Source organism: Hypanus sabinus, chromosome 29, assembly GCF_030144855.1.
Source record: "Hypanus sabinus isolate sHypSab1 chromosome 29, sHypSab1.hap1, whole genome shotgun sequence".
Taxonomy (NCBI): Eukaryota; Metazoa; Chordata; class Chondrichthyes; order Myliobatiformes; family Dasyatidae; genus Hypanus; species Hypanus sabinus.
In genome coordinates, this window is record NC_082734.1 from 18,609,220 (window position 1) to 18,626,630 (window position 17,411).

Sequence of the window (17,411 nt, forward strand, 5' to 3'; positions counted from 1 at the left end):
TCACATATCTCTAGTGCCACTTGTTCCCTCACCAATCGTGGGCCTACAAACTGTGACCACAGACCACATCCATGTAATAGCCCCGAGAAACTACAGCTTCCTGCCAGCCTCAGCTGGCTGATGGCAGAAAACAAAGCCGAAAATCCTAAATAAGTCCCGGTTGATTTGTGTCACTATGTTTCCAGTCTCATAGGTACTTCAACTGCACCCTCCTGTATATACTGGGGCAAGTGTGTTGTTTATCATGTTCGGTTAGCCACAGACAAAAATAAACTGAGTAATATTCTGTACTACATTCCAGTCATTTTACCAATTGCTAATCCGCAAATATTTCAAAATCAGGCTTGGAATGAATTGTTTCCTAATTTAGCTGTAATTAACTCCAGTTTAATAACTTTGATATAGTGTTTTTAAAGGAATTTTTCTGACAGGTCATTTGTTGCTCAGATCATAGATTCAATCATGGCACTTTTTCGAGTTGATTTCAGTGGCCGTGGTGAGCTTGCAGAGCGCCAGCAGAAGCTGGCTCAGATGCTTTCCCGCCTGCAGAAAATCTCTGAGGGTAAGCATTAACAGATAATGTGTATGTCAAAGTGTAAGTAATGAAGAGTGAGGGATCACTATGCCCGCTATATTATTTTGAAAATTAATCTTTGAGATACAGTATCCTTGGTAGGATACTTTTTTAAAAAGATGCCTTGGATTTTAAGCAGAGATTCTGTTTTTGCTTCGTATACCATTTCTCCTAGTCTGTTCTGTCATCATACATATGTTTTGGGCAGTGAATTGACAGCAAGAGCCATATGGCTATCACTTAAGCTTTGAATGAGTATCATTTTCTTCAGGATTAACTAAAATTGGAAGTGGAAACCCATGTTGGATGTGATTTAATACTATATCAGCCAAAGCTAGCATCCCCTGACTTCAAATGTACTAGAATATTTGTGGTGTTGATAGCAATCTTTCTGCCTCATTCCACTGCAAGGATGGAAAATTCTTTCAATCAGAAACATTCCTACATTGTCTACTTAAACAGAAAACTCTTGATGATACTTCTTACCCAGCTGAAAGCACACTTGATCCCCATGTCCTCCAGTATGTTTTGCAAAACATATGTGACCTAATTAAGGCTCCTTTTCCTCTAGGGGCTTTACTAATTCCATTACAGCAAAATTCAACTTGAAGCCAGGCATGTTCTAATTTATAGCGCCATTCCTATCAGGAAAGTTGCTGGATATACTATTTGTGCAGACCAAGTGGCTTGGGAATATTACATTTGATTTTTTGGAAATATATTTTGACAAATTGTTTTATCATAAACATTGGGCAAGGAAGTTTTGGAATTGATTTTAGACCTATTAAAAACCTGGGTGATGTCTCAGATTAAACCAGACTTTGACCCAGGCTGATGTGTGACTATGAATTGGGTTCTTGATCCTTATCCTGTCCATCAGAAAGACAGCCTATTTCCACTGTTTCGATCCCTGCCTTAACCATTGTTGTGGTATCACTGTTCCATGCTTCTGGGACTCCCAAGCATTGCTTCTTCACTCTACTGCAAACTCACCTCTCATAGAGTCATAAAGCTGAGGCCCTTCTGGCCTCTCTGACCTTGGTGCCCATCTACTTAATCCCATTGGCTGCAGTAGATCCTCAGCCGTCATTGCTTAATCTACTTAAGCTCCTGCCTAAATATTTATTGAACAAAGTGATTATGTCTGATACCACCACCTCCTATGGCAGTGAATTCCAAGTTTTAAAAAATCTCAACCATTTCTCTTTAAAAAAATCCAACTACTCACCTGAACATTAAGGCTTTGGAGAGGGCGCAGAAGACGTTTCCAAGGATGCCTCCTCATGTGCCTCAGAGACTGGACAAACTTGGATTATTTTCTTTGCAGTGGCGGGGGCTGAGGGGAGATCTGATAGAGGTTTATAAGATAATAAGAAACATAGACTGGATGGACAGTGAGTATCTGTTTCCCAGGGTTGAAATGTCTAATACTAGAGGGCATGCCTTGAAGGTGAGGGGGGTAGGTTCAAAAGGGGTGTGAGGGGTAAGTTTTTTACTCAAGAGTGGTAGATGCTTGGAATGTATTACATGGTGTGGTGGTAGAGGCAAATACATAGGAGGTTTTTAAGAGACCTTTAGGTAGGCACATGGATGTGAGGAAGATGGAGGGTAATGGACATTGGGTAGGTAGGAGGGATTAGTTTGGGGGGTGGATGTTAATTGACTTTCTAACTGATTTGGCTCAAACCTGTTCCTATGCTATACTCTTCTATGTTTAAAGCTAAACCTTTTAAAATAACTATTATTGTGAATTGGGTGGCAAGGTGGAGATATGTCTCTACCAAATGAGGTGTAAGGCACTCCTCCCCTCCGCTAACCTGCAGGTTACCCTTGTGCAAAGAGTAGCGCCTGCTCAGACCCGAACCGGGGTCACGTGAAGCTGTGAGAGCAGGTGGCAGATGGTCATATGAGCAGATGGTGCATATCACAAGTCCTGGTTATAAGACTTCCCATCTTGTAAAGACATTGCCTAGAAGAAGACAATGGCAAACCACTTTTGCAGAAAAATTTACCAAGAACAATCATGGTCATGGAAAGACTATGATCACCCGTGTCATACGACACGGCACATAATATAGTGAAAAGATACTTACTATCTGCCTATGCCTCTTGTAATTTTATGTACCACTCAGGTCTCTACTCAGCCTCCTTCATTGTAAGGAAAACAACCCTGTGTATGCACACTGTCCCCATAACTAATCCAACCCAGGCCACTTCCTGGTGAATTTCCTTTACACTCTCTCCAGCATTACCACATCTTTCCTATAATATGGTGACTAATTTTGTCAAGAGCCTCTGCATGAAAGAGTCATATTGCTATGATTCTTCAGAAATTATTGCAACATGTGTGGCTTTCATGAAAGTTCCTTGCACTTAAAATGAAGCAGAAATACTTAGGAGGAAGTTGCCCATGTAAATACTTGGATGTCTGCAAGACACAGCTGGAAGTTTCAACTACCTCCTCAGAATCATAGGGACCAATTCATTGGCTTTTCTATTAGCCAACATGTTATGTCACAGAAGTAACATCTGAAAGATTTATCCATGGGTGAAATTGAATAGGCTGGACTTGTTTTCTCCAGAACGACCTAATAAGAGTATATAAGATCACGAGAGGCATGAATAGGGTAGGTAGTTATCTTTTTCCTATCGTAAGGATTTCATAAACAGGTTTAAGGTGAGAGAAAGAAGAGTTAAAAGAGACTTGATAAGTAAGTTTGATAACACAGAGAACAGCTGATATCTGGAAAATACTGGCAGAGGAAGTGAAGAAATCAGATGCAATTACTATATTTCAGAGGTATTTAGACAGTTAAATAGACAAGGAATAAACAGATGTAGTCTTAATGTGGTCAAATGGTATTCGTATAGATGGACAAAGGGGCTGGCATGGATATGGTGGGCTGAATAGCTCATATTTGTACTGTATGATTATATAATTATATTAAGAGAGCTGTAAAATAATATGTTGGAAAGAATTATGGCTAAATAAAAACAATTAACATGTAAAGAAAACTTTATGACTGTTAAAAGGGTATTAAAAGATGGGTTTAATTCCATCTGGAATCTTGCTGACTTACCTTACTACAAGTGAGACTGTGTTAAGTTTTGAGTATTTATTCATGGCAGATTTCTTTTTCTATAAAGTTTTTTTTCACAATTGGTTATGTTGAACTGCTTTCTTAATTTTTTCCTTCAGAATACAATGTGGCCATATTTGTTTCCAATCAGATGACTGCGGATCCCGGAGCAACCATGAGGTAAACATTCAGTTTATTTTTAATCAGATTTGTATGTCATCATGTACAGGTGGAATTGGAAACACATAGAAGAATATCAGCTAATTTTCTTGATGCTGATGGGTTGGAGACTTCAGGGTTAGACTGGTGTTGGTCCTGGGGGAGCTCTAGGGTATTCAGGAGATTACAAAATTAGGGCCATGAAAACAGTTAAACACAAATGTGAGCATTTTAAATCAGGCAGGCTGGTATGGTGTTATTCATCACATTTACCTCTACTTAGATATGGCTAATTGTATTCTATTCAGTAAAGATAAAATGTGTTTGGTAGAATAAAGGCAATGGAGCCATACAGCACTTATACAGCACTTTAACCTGGCCCATCAATACCATCTGAGAAAATCCCATTTACCTGTGTTTGGTCCATGTTCCTCTAAACCTTTCCTATCAATGAGGTTCTGCGCAGTGAGCATAGGGAGTTAGGAACGAGGCTGAAAAGCAGCACCTCAAAGGTATTCCTGCTTTCAAGGTAGGAATAGAAGGACAGAATAGATGAATGTGTGGCTGATGAACTGGTGCAGGAGGCAAGATTTCAAGTTCTTGGACCATTGTAACCTCTTCTGGAAACAGGGTGACCTCTACAGAGAGGTAGATTGCACCTTAACTGGAGGGCAACCAATATCCTGACCAGGAAGCTCACTAGTGTGATTTGGAGGGTTTAAACTAGCCTGCCAGGCAGAAGGGAACCAAAGATCAGGTCAGAAACTGGAGCGATTGAGCATAAGGTAAATATCATGACCAGTATAAATGGCCAGAAGGCAATGGATTGGATGGGTTGAAATCCGTGGATATTAATTCTAGAATTATTAAGGTAAGGGTGATGAATGTAGAGCATCAATCAGTATGTGGAACTATGATGTGACCATAACAGAGACTTGGCTGAGAGAGGGTGAGGTATAGATGCTTAACGTACCAGGGATTCAGTATTTTAGAAAACGTAGAGAGAAGGGTAAGATGGGGTGGGGAGGTCGCACTATTAATCAGTGACAATATCATAGTTGCACTCAGAAGGGAGATAATGGAGGACTCATCCAATGTATATGGGTGGAAATTTAAAAAATAACAAAGTGATATAATCACTCTGATGGGATTATACTAATGACTACCTCCCTCCCCCAGCCACTGAGACACTGAGATATGCAGGCAGATTAGGTTAAAGCATAGAAACAACAGAGTTGTTGTAGTGGGTGACTTCAATTTTCCTAATGTAGTCTGGGACCTCCTTAGTGCAAGTGGTTTAGAGGGAAGAAAATTTGTTAGATGCATCCAGGAAAGTTTTCCTAAATCGAATATGTAGATAGCCCAACAAGAGGAGGGCTGAACGGGACCCTCCAGGGTAATGAGCCTGGCCAGGTAACCGACCTTTCAGTGGGAGAACAGTTAGGAAACAGTGACCACAACTCCTTAAGATTGCTTTAAATATATTAGGATAAATATGGACCTTGTGAGAGAGTATTAAATTGAAACAAAGCAAATTCAGTCTATCTTAGCTAATTCACGTCTCATACCTTCAAAGTTACCCTTCTTTTAAGTTCAGAATCCTGGAAACTATTGGTCAGGAACTAGGGAAAGTTAATGGTCTACAACTGTTTTTGGGTAAGTCCACATTCGATATGTGATGGGTGTTTAAAGACCAACTACACAGACCATGGGACAAATTTGTACCAGTAAAAAGGAAGAACAAGGATAGCAAGGTAAGGGAACCTTGGATGACAAAAGAGGCAGTGCTTTCAATCAAGAAGCAAAAGGAAGCATATATAAATGTTAGCAAGTCAGGTAGACCCCTTGAGGATTATAAAAAAGCCAGAAAAGAACTCAGGAAGGGAATTAGGAATGCCAGGAGTGGTCTCAAAGTCCGTGGCAAGTATGATTTAAAAGAATCCCAAGGAATTCTATACATACTTCAAGAACAAGTTAGACCACTCATGGATAAAGGAGGGACATGTGCTTGGAGACAGAGGATATGGAAACAATTGTAAATAAGTACTTTGCATCAGAATTTACCAAGGAAAAGGATGTGAAAGATACAGAGATCAACGTGGAGCATGCTAATATGCTGTGGTACATTAAGATAATTTTTGATATTGTTGGGGCCTTGACCAATATCTTCCTGTCCTCTCTAACCAGAGGTAAGGTCCTGGAGGATTGGTGAGTAGCTGGTGTTGTTCCATTATTCAGGAAGGGAAATGAGGATAATCCTGGAAACTATAGACAGTGTGTTGAACATCAGTGGTAATGAAGTTTCTGGAGAGATCCGTAGGGATAGAATTTATGAGCATTTGGGAAATAATAGCCTAATTTGGGACTGTGCTGAGTACATCATATCATATTAACTTGATTGAGTTTTTGAGAAGGTGACGAAGGTGATTGACAAGGCAAAGATGTATATGTTCTCTACGTGGACTTTAGTAAGGTGTTTGGCAAAATTCAGGACAACATAGAATTGTTTCTTAAGATCACTCATGATTTGCTGTAGCTGAATTGGAACCATAAAAATCTGCATGCGTGCATCTTAAATTACCTATAAATATTCTCTGTAGCACTCCTCAAGTTTTGTTGCATCAATATCCCTGGAATTGGGCTGTTCACAAACACAGGAAATTTATTATGTTGATTTTTAAGGTGACTCGAATATGAAACACTCCTTTTGTTTGTCCTTCTGTGGAAAAAGAGCACAAAGGGAACATAACTGGATGTACTCTCGTTCCTTGCTGGAGTTCATTCTCATTATAAAAAAATCCCCTTCCTCCTGAGTATACTTCTGTTCCTGACCTGACACTGTGCAGCATATGTTATGCTTCCTGTATAAATAACTACTGTATCTGTTCAACTTTTATAGCTTACATAACTATTTTATACTTCATCCTGGAAACCACCCTAAGAGACAACAAAAATAATTAATAGCTACAGTGAACTTAACAAAGCCCCTTTAAACTTGGTTGTCGCTATTTCAATATGAATCTTTAATTTAGGCATGGTAGTAGTAGGGAATTTTAGTGGATTGTTTATTTCAAGAAAAATGATTATTACATGCTACGTAAGAAATCCTTTATGGAGGAATTTAGTGTGGTGGGATTTTCTATTAATGAGCGCTGAATGGAAAATTGTTGACTTGCAATCAGCTGTTTTCCTCCAAGCTCTTGTAGGAATACTTCAATTTATTACAACAAATACAGAATAACTATTTGTATATGAATCACAAACAAGAAAATCTGAAGATGCTGAAAATCAAAGTAACACACACAAAATGCTGGAGGAGCTTAACAAGCCAGGCAGCCTCTGTGGAAAAGAGAAAATAGTTGACATTTTGGGCCGATACCCAGGATCTCACCTGAAATGTCAACTGTTTACTCTTTTCCACAGAGGTTGCCTGGCCTGCTGAGTTCCTCCAACATTGTGTGTGTATTACTTGTAAGTATGTGATATGGGGGTTTATTTTCTCATGTAAAGCACAGAACGTGCTGTCTATGAAGCACCCTCTTATGTTAATCTTGCACTAATACTATTTTGAATCTTTCCTCATTCCCATTAATTTACTTCTTTAATCCCATCAATCCCAACCCCATTCAATTCTCCCAACACGCACCACTAGTCACCAGTTAACTTAAGCATACTTTTGGAATGTGAGACGAAACCGTAACACTAAGGGGAGAATGAAAGTCACAGGAAAACATGAAAATCCCATACGTATAGCATCTGAGATCAGGATCAAACTCAGGCTGCCAGAGCTGTGAGGTTGCAATACTACCTGCTGTGTTACTGTGCCACCCAAAAAGCAGTGGAGAACATAAAAATGTTTATTGCAATCACTAGCTCATATTTTGTTTTAGATTCATAGCTTAAATAGCACAGCAATACTTGATGATTATTTCTAATGGATTATATCCCTCAAATGGTTTTTTTTTTGTTTCAAGCTTCCAAGCAGATCCAAAGAAACCAATTGGTGGTCACATTCTGGCTCATGCATCTACAACGAGGATTAGTCTACGGAAAGGACGGGGTGAACTACGTATTGCGAAAATCTATGATAGGTAATGCACTTGGTGCATTAATAGCACAAATGCTTAATCTAAAAGATGCAAACCGTGTTTCACTAGTGTAGGTATCATAACTCACAGCAAATTTGATAATCAATAATGTTAACCATGAAACTACCAGTTGCCATAAAAATTACACTAGTTCACAAATTTAAAAGTGAATGTAATTTGTTGTCCTTCCTCTGTCTGATCCATATACAATATAACTCCAGACTCACTCTTAATTGCCTCCTCTGTTGAAGGACAACTGAGATTGTCCTTTCTAGTCATGTCTATTTTCCATGAAAAAACTTTAGCTTAGGAATGTGCTAAATCTGCCTAGTCAAATGGAAACCAAAGGAAGCTATCTTTATTTAGGCTCTACATTTACAGCAAGCAGCTGCTCCCATTTCCTGTCTTGCTGAAATCAGCCTTCCCTCAATTAAGGGTTTTAATTTCTGATCCATCCTTATCCCTTTCCATATCTTGAAACATACAGGGTTTTGGTCAATGTCTCCCATTGTCACTTCAATTACTTGCCTGGCTACATTCCCTAAGATTAGATTCAGTACTGCCTCTTTTTGAATAGGGCTACTTACGTAAAAGCTCAAAAACATCTCTTGGACACAGTTTAAAATTATCCTCTCAAAGCCTTTCAGGGGAAGTCCCAGTTAAGTATCTTACACCACATAGGGTTGTGTCTGTGAGTCAATACTTATATCTTCCACTGACTGACAACGTCTTTATCACACAGTAAACAATCCTTTTTTAGTTTCTTAAGCTCAAACTAAATGGCCTCCTTTGATGAGTCTTTAGCATAACAAATGTATATCAGTGGTAGGACAACCAAAGAAGTAAACTCTAAGGGATTTGCTTTACGTACTCTTGAAAATGCAGGAACTGATCAGGAATAGTTAGCATGGTTTATGCAGGTGAAATACCATGTCACTAATTGGATGTCTGTTTTTGAGGAGGTTCAATGAATGATGAAGGCAGGACAGTAGATGTTGTGTATATGGATTTCAATAAAGAACATGACAAGGTCCCACATGGTAGGCTGGTCCAGAAGTATGGGGTATGGGATTCAAGGCAAGCTTGTTAAAATTGGACCCAAAATGTGCTTGGTGATGGGAGGGAACTGGTGGAGGGATGTAGTTAGTGTAACACTAATGCAGCACAAGTGACCTGGGTTCAATTTTAAATGCTGTCTGTAAGGAGTTTGTATGTTTTCCCGGGACCATGTGGGTTTCCTCCAGTTGCTCTAGTTTTCTCCCACATTCCAAAAACGTAGAGGTTAATAGGTTAATTGATTATTTGGGTGTATTTGGGCAGCACAGGCTCATTGGGCTGGAAGGGCCTGTTACTGGGCATATCTCTAAATTAAAAAGAATAATTAAATAAAATGAATACTGAGTTGATAGCACAAAAAGTAATGATCAGATGGAATGCTGGGAGGAGTGTTTGCTGTTGGACTTTAATCGTGACAAATACAAGGTCATGTATTTGGGAATCCAATGTTCAGACAATGGTAGGTCACAGGAATGTTGATAAACAGAAAAACCTGGAAGGGGGTGTGATCAAGTTCATAGTTCTCAGAAAGAGGTGACAAAGATTAATAGGATAAAGTAAAGGGCTTATAACATGTTTGCCTTTATATTTCACAGAACAGAATATAACTTTTGGACATTTATTTTGCAACTTTACAAAACACTGGTTAGGCCACACATGGAATATTGTGTGCATTTCTGGCTGTGATGCTACAGGAAGGATGTGATTTCACAGAAGAGAATGCAGAGGAGATTTCACCAGGATGTTGCCTGAATTGAAATATTTCGGCTATAGGAAGAATTGGAAAGGCACCTGGGGCAAAGAAGGCTGAAGGGTGACCTGACTGAAGTATACAAGATTTATGAAGGGTATAGATGGGAGACAGTAAAAAGAAATCTTTTCTGCATAAGCAGAAGAATGTTGGTTTAAGCTGAGAGAAATGAATTTTAAAGGAGACCTGAGGGATAACATGGAAAGGCATTTAGATGGAAACTTGGCATACCAGGATATGGTCCTAATTCAGACAAATGGCATTAGTTTATGTTGACAGATAGGTCAGCATAGACCTGGTGGTCCTGTCTGCAAAAGTGATGGATGCGAGTTTGATTGCAACACTTAAGAGAAATTTGGATAAGTACATTGATGGGAGGGGTATGGAAGGCTATGAGCCAGGTGCGAGTCAGTGGAACTGGTCAGAGTAACAGTTTGGCATGGGCCAAGTGGACTAAAGGGCTGTTTCTGTCCTGTAGTACTTTATGACTTATTCTGTATCTTCTACTGACTGGCAGAAGGCCTGTAATATACCCCCAGCAAAAAGGGTCACCCCCTTTTTGTACCCATATTGCTTCATTTGATTTTATTAGCCTTTCAAGGTATCTGATGTACTGATGTAATGGGTCCTTTAATCAATATTTCAATGCCCTCACCTCTTACATCATCTCAAGTTATGTCTGAAGATTCTCTACACTGGATTGTTGAGTTTCCATTACTGTCCTCTCAATTACGTATCAGTGTTTACAAAATATCATGTTCCCATGTGCTGATCAAGCTGTAAGTTCATCTACTTTGCCAGTCAGACTTCTTACATTAAATTAGATGCAGTATAATCTTCCATTCTCCCATGTGCTTTATCGCCCTTATGCATGCTTTGCTGACTGGGTTGACTTCTATACTTGACATCAAATCCCCACGAACTACATTCTCTTTCAAATTAGTTTAAACCCTTCCCGACAGCACCAACCTTCCCTCAACGATATTCTACCTCAAGTGGAACCTGTCCAGCTTGCATAGGTTGTCTGACAATCTTAACGTGGTTTTTAACAACATTGACGTAGCAGGCTCTTTAGAATAATACAGATGCATGGTATCTAAGGAAAGGTGACAAATTGGATCTCATTTTGGATCAGTGACAGGAAGCAAGTATGAGAAGATCCTTGGCTAAGGGGTCAAAACCAAAGTTCACAATTTTAAAGTAATTGGTAGGAGGATTAGAAATAAATGTTTTTTTCACCCTGAGGGCAGCAGTGGTCTGGAATTCAATGTCTAAACCTCTCATCACATTTAAAAGTTGCTTGTGTGCTTGATCCACAGCCCTGAAGATCACAGCTTTTAATGTGCTGGAAGGTTGCATTAGGTTAGGTTTTTTTTAGCATGTCACACCAGACAATCAGCCATTCTTGTCTGGCGCGTAGTGTCAGGATTGGTCTCCTTTTCAGATTAACCGGGTCATGATATGAATGTTCCTGACTTGACCCTTTTTTTTTTACGAGGCTGAGTGGCTATCTCGATGCTCAACCCAGCACGGATGGAAAGCGCGCTCGGGGGTGGCCTGACTTGGATTCGAACTGGGGAGCCTTCGCTCCGGAGTTCAGCGCTGATGCCATTGCACCACCAGTATCATACACCTCTGTCAGGTCACCTCTCATCCTCTGTCGCTCCAGGGAGAAAAGGCCAAGTTCACTCAACCTATTCTCATAAGGCATGATCCCCAATCCAGGCAACATCCCTGTAAATCTCCTATGCACCCTTTCTATGGTTTCCATGTCCTTCCTGTGGTGAGGCGACCAGAATTGAGCGCAGTACTCCAACATATATAGCTGCAACATTACCTCTTGGCTCTTAAACTCAGTTCCATTTTTAATGAAGGCCAGTACACCATATGCTGAGGAGATATTTCCTCATGCATGTTTTAAGGGAAACTGCAAGTGCAGGATGAAAACGGGCAAAGAAGAATATGCCAATAGGGTGATGAGGTAAAATTAGGAGGGAGAGGCTTTTATGGAGCAAAAGCACCAAAGAGTTGCATCAATTGCTTGTTGCTGTATTCTTCATTTCATGCAAAGGTTTATTCCCTTGTTTTCAGCCCAGACTTACCAGAGAATGAAGCCACTTTTGCCATTACTGCTGGAGGAATTAGTGATGCAAAGGAGTGAGACTTCCAGAACAGGGATGAGCATGATATTTTGAGTTTCCTGAGTACTAATTTGTTTAACTATTAAAGTATAGAAATTTAAAAGATTACAAATTAATTCAGATTTACATTTAAAAACTGTGAAAAATTATTTTTTGTGGCATAACGTTTGTTTTGATATCTAACCTCTATTTTGTCTAGGCATGTTCAAAATTAGGCACTCCCGAATTCTTGTAAGTAAATCACATTGAGAGACTATAACGATATTACAAAATAAATAGTAGAACTCTTTCACATACAAACCTGAGTTTGATTGGGTTATAGAATGGCATTTAATTATACCAGAACATGCCATAGAATAAATCCATGTGTCTCTTATGATTTAGTATTATGTATTTGCAGTTTAGACAGTGGTCTGCAATGCAACAACAGAAGTATAACTTAACGACATTCTTAAAAAAGCTATTTCCATTCACTGCAGATGTAGAGGCACATATTAAATGTTTATTTGATTATATATGTATAACCTATTATTACAGTAATTCACGCGTCCCCTTTGCCACATCCTTTGTAGCACTGCACATAACACACCTGGAAAATCTTCAGTCTGTATAATAGATGCATACAGATAAGCAGAGCCCACACAGTTGAATCTTGTATTACCTGTCAAATATTTGATATACACTCTGTTTTGAAATAAATTATTCAGTATGCCAAGGCAATGAGAAACATAGTTGTAAATGCTATAATGTAATTATATCTCAATATTTAGCTGAGAGAGAATTAAACATTAAGATCACAGAGGGCTGAATATCATTTTAAAATCAATTCCTGAACAAGGACTGCCAGCCAAAGTCATCCAGGAAATGTCTCCAAAGGGTTTTGGCAGAAGGCAAAGCTGGAACACAGCTTAAACTAATCCAAAACTGCCAAGGAAGCTAACAGTTTTTAAATGTTTATGTCTTTTTTATTAGAACCATATTAAATAATTACAAGCCATTATAAACATTAGTTAAATGATTTGTGTTTTATGGCAACTTGCATTTCCATTCCCTATTTAAGTTATCTCTATTCATTATAGCAGCATCTGCCACTCAGTAGGCTCTGGACTTATTGACAGTGTTTATAGATCTGGGAATTACTTCAGATAATAGTTGGAAACTGGAAAAATTCCATCAGAATTTTTGACCACACCCAAGAAGATTTTGGTTTTATTTTGCATTATAATGTAGCGTAATTCACTTATGGACTGTTATTCAGTAGACCAATTCACTACCCCCGATCCAGGCTCTGAATTCTTTTTCAGCCTGGACACAGGATGCCACAACAAAATTTGTGTATTTGCATGTGAGGGGTTAGCTTCCTGTTGATTCTGTATTTGCTATGCTATTATTCCTGATATGAAATGGCTTTCTCTTGTCACTATACCAGCGTTGACACTGTAATAGCTGGAATGTTAAAGTTCCATTTGAGTGAATGAAGGACAACAGCAGAGTCCTTAGTTTTGTTTTCTTGTTAGATTATTTCAAAAGCAGAACTAGAAATCAAAACTGCTAATTGGCATTATCAAAATGTTGAATTGTTATATTTGTTATTCTTAATGGTCAGGAGCTTTCCTCATCTGTAAATCTTTGAAGAGGAAATAGAACTTTGAATAACTTATTAATATTTAAAGATTCACAACATGATGCACATCTTTTTTTCAACTCTCTGGCATGTTTCTTATAACCATTATAAGACACAATTTTCAATGGTTGTTGAAAACTTCTAAATTTTACCATGTCATATCTACTGTTATTTCAGCCTGTGCTGTCCCTCACATATTAAACTTATTTCTGGCCTCTTTCCAAACTGAAATGAATAAAAAGATTTACAACAGGAAAAGATCTTTTTGAGCCAAGTAAACTTATTCTTTGAAGATATCATCAGAATAACAACAATTATTTCTATAAAAGCAGTTGAAGATTGTATGCATCTCAAAATAACACATTACTTCATGATTGATTTCACAACACATATGGTCAACTGAAACATGCTGAGCATCAAGACCGAGCTTCAATATGATGTGGCAAGTAAAAACATTCATCAGTAAATATTAGCTAACTCATTGATGAATACTGAAGGCTCCAGGTACTTTGACTATATTATGATTAACATTTTATATGTCTGTGGTGATAAAGCAAGTGAATACAAATTGAACAATTTTGAAGTTAGAACTCTCAAGATGAAGAAATGGCAAAAGGTATCCCAGAAGAAATATTTTTGTAGTCCTTCAGAACTTGATAAACAAATATCGACATTAGAATTGGGAGTAGGCAACTCAGCTCCATGGCTACTTCACTAAACTGACTGTAAACTCACCTTTGCTTTACCATCTACCCATTGTGATCTTTCATTCAATTATTTATGAAGAATCTATATCCAGATACTTTACTTTGGGCCCTTTGAAGAAGGGTTCCAAAAATTTCTGAATCTGAGAAACATTTCCTTGTCATCTCTGTCTTAAATAGACAATAGACAGTAAGTGCAGGAGTAGGCCCTTCTAGCCAGCACTGCCATTCACTGTGATCATGGCTGATCACACACAATCAGTACCCTGTTCCTGCCCTCTCCCCCATCCCTTGACACTGCTATCTATAAGAGCTCTATCTAACTCTCTCTTGAATGCATCCAGAGACTTGGCCTCCATTGCCTTCTGGGGCAGAGCATTCCACATATCCACCACTCTCTGGGTGAAAAAGTTTTTCCGCATCTCTGTTCTAAATGGCCTACCCCTTATTCTTAAACTGTGGCCTCTAGTTCTGGACTCACCCATCAGCGGGAACATGCTTCCTGCCTCCAGTGTGTCCAATCCCTTAATAATCTTATATGTTTCAATCAGATCCCCTCTCATCCTTCTAAATTCCAGTGTATACAAGCCCATCACTCCAATCTTTCAACATACGACAGTCCCACCATTCCGGGAATTAACCTTGTGAACCTACGCTGCACTCCCTCAATAGCCAGAATGTCCTTCCTCAAATTTGGAGACCAAAACTGCACACAATACTCCAGGTGTGGTCTCACCAGGACCCTGTACAGCTGCAGAAGGACCTCTTTACTCCTATACTCAATTGCTTTTGTTATAAAAGCCAGCATGCCATTAGCTTTCTTCACTGCCTGCTGTACCTGCATGCTTGCTTTAAAAATCCCTGTTTTTAAACTGTAAACAGGAAATATTCCTCTCCACATCTACCCTGTCAAGATCCTTCAAAATCTTCTCTGATTCTCTCATTACACTGAACTACAGGAGATACAAATCGGCCTATCTAACCTTTTCACTTATAACAAGTTACCTATTCAAGGTATTTGTTTAGTTCAATGAATAATAATTATTTCCTTGAAGCTATAGTCGGTGAGTCATACATCATGGCCCTTAAGCTCACTCTGTCTGTGCCTATCATCAAGCATTTTATTGCAATCCTATTTTATTGCAACTACATTCCCCCACTCAGATCATACAATCACCTACACAGTAGAGTTAATTTACTGTGAACTAATAACCTACCGAACAACACTTCTTTGGGGTTGGGATGAAAACAGTAATCTCAGAGGAAACCCATGCTGTCACAGGGAGAATGTGGAAAGGGATATGTATGGCTTGGAATTAGAATATTGAAATAGGAAATGGCCAATTCCAATGATCATAAAATAGGACTTGGTAAAAGTAGACCTGATACAACTATGAGGGGTGACCTAATTGAAACCTATCAAATGTTGAAAGGCTTTGATAGAGTGTTTGTGGAGAAGATGTTTCCAATGGTGGGGAGTCTCAGCCTCAGAGTACAAGGATGTCCCATTAGAACAGAGGTAAGGAAGAATTTCTTTAGCCAGAGGGTAGTGAATCTGTGTAATTCATTGCCACAGACAGCTGTGGAGGCCAAATCATTGGGTATATTTAAAGCAGAGATTGATAGGTTCTTGATTAATAAAGGTGTCAAAGGTTACAGGGAGAAGGCTGGAGAATGTGGCTGAGAGGAATAATTAATCAACCACTAACGAATGGTGGAGGAATGGTGGGACGATTGGCCTAATTCTACTCCTATGTGTATGGTATCTGATCGTGGCGTAAGCAGTGAGTTTAGAAATTACAGGTAACAACTTCTAGTGATTGTACCTTGCACTTTCTTAATATTCGTAGCAAAAAGGGAATTAGTATCTGAGGGATGAAGACATTACCAGTCATTATCATAGCTTCAATTACAAGCAATTGTAATTTTTGAATTGATAATCCTGTGCCATGCATAGTGCTGGTGGATCCAAATTTCAGTGTTACATGATTGCCGAATATCACTTGGGGAAACAACTTACAGCATAAAGTGGGCAAAGTGTCTCATTGAAATCATTCCTGTTGAGCCGTCACGTTTAATTTCCCCATTCTCTAATTTGAGTACATTCAAAGCAAACTTTCTTGCAGATGAATTACCTGGTGCTTATAATTATGAATTACATACTTGCATACAGGTGTTCAAGTGTAATTGTTTATCATTTTCCCAAAGGTATGATGTCTTAATGTGATGGTTGTCCATCATGTCTGACGATCTGAGGGAACCTGTGCAGGAGAGTTTTTAAAGTGGAAAAGCAGTTGGACTGGGGCAGTTTCACTCTCACAACCTCAGTAGTCCAAGTCCAGCAGTACAAACTGGCATCACAAACTAGGATCTTCCTTGACCTTTCATGCCTTGCCATGCCCTTCGCTCTCCATGAGGCGTTACTGTACTGCCCTCCTGGCCATTGGATCCCACTGAGGATCTTAGTTCATCGGAGCTGACTTTGCATGGTTGGACAGGCAGGTCCCTATCTCGATGGACTGTAAGAACTGCCAGCTACGTTCACTTCGCTTAGGCCACCTGTCTTAAGTGGTGACCGGAGTGTGGCCGCTGTCACAATCAAACAGATACTTGGAGCCACAGGTGAGAGCTGAGTGTCCGATGGGATCTAAAGGTGAGTGAGCTGCCCCAGAGTAGACACCACAACCCCCTTCACTTGGACACTCCATAAACCCAGATGTTTTAATACTGTCCTTCAAGTAATGCTCGACAAAAATCTCCAGCCAGCACAAAAAAAAGCTGCTTCGAATTTATTGTGCCCAAGACCTAATAATGATATAATGCTTCAATTCTTTGTGAACCACCAAACAATCATCACAGACAAGTTTACAGTCTTTTAAAATTTTGTACCTTTGCAGTTCCCTAACCAGCATTACATATTGGAATCTCCATGTCATTTTAAAGAGAATTTCAAAGCTGAAAGTGAGTATTTTTCATTCAGTCAAAAGTAATGATGCCTTGAGCAGGGTAATTATCTTTTTATTCAAAAATTAGTCAAAGTACATTAATAAGGGAAGTTTATCCCTTTCCAATAAAAGCATACATTGGTCAATGTAAACGACCTCCATAACAGACATTTATTTGGTATCTTGTTAAATTTAGTTTTTTCCTCAGAAATACTTTTGTCTAACTAGTTTAAATCATAGCTGGTCTCCTGCAGACACTAAGTACAAAGATTTCTAGTTTCACATTGTA

General features: G+C 39.0%; 1 protein-coding gene across 2 annotated transcripts in view; it reads left to right on the forward strand.

The window, feature by feature from the left end:
* dmc1 (DNA meiotic recombinase 1) overlaps positions 1-13,727 on the forward strand; it is a 52,378-nt gene extending 38,651 nt beyond the window's left edge. Inside the window, exons 11-14 of one of the 2 annotated variants that reach the window (XM_059953873.1) lie at positions 448-562; positions 3,774-3,834; positions 7,788-7,904; positions 11,800-13,727. In XM_059953873.1, the coding sequence (XP_059809856.1) occupies positions 448-562; positions 3,774-3,834; positions 7,788-7,904; positions 11,800-11,869 (363 nt within the window). In that variant the 3' untranslated portion in view covers positions 11,870-13,727. The remainder of the gene's footprint in view (positions 1-447; positions 563-3,773; positions 3,835-7,787; positions 7,905-11,799) is intronic. The other variant, XM_059953874.1, reaches the window with a different exon arrangement.
* Positions 13,728-17,411: the final 3,684 nt, after the last annotated feature.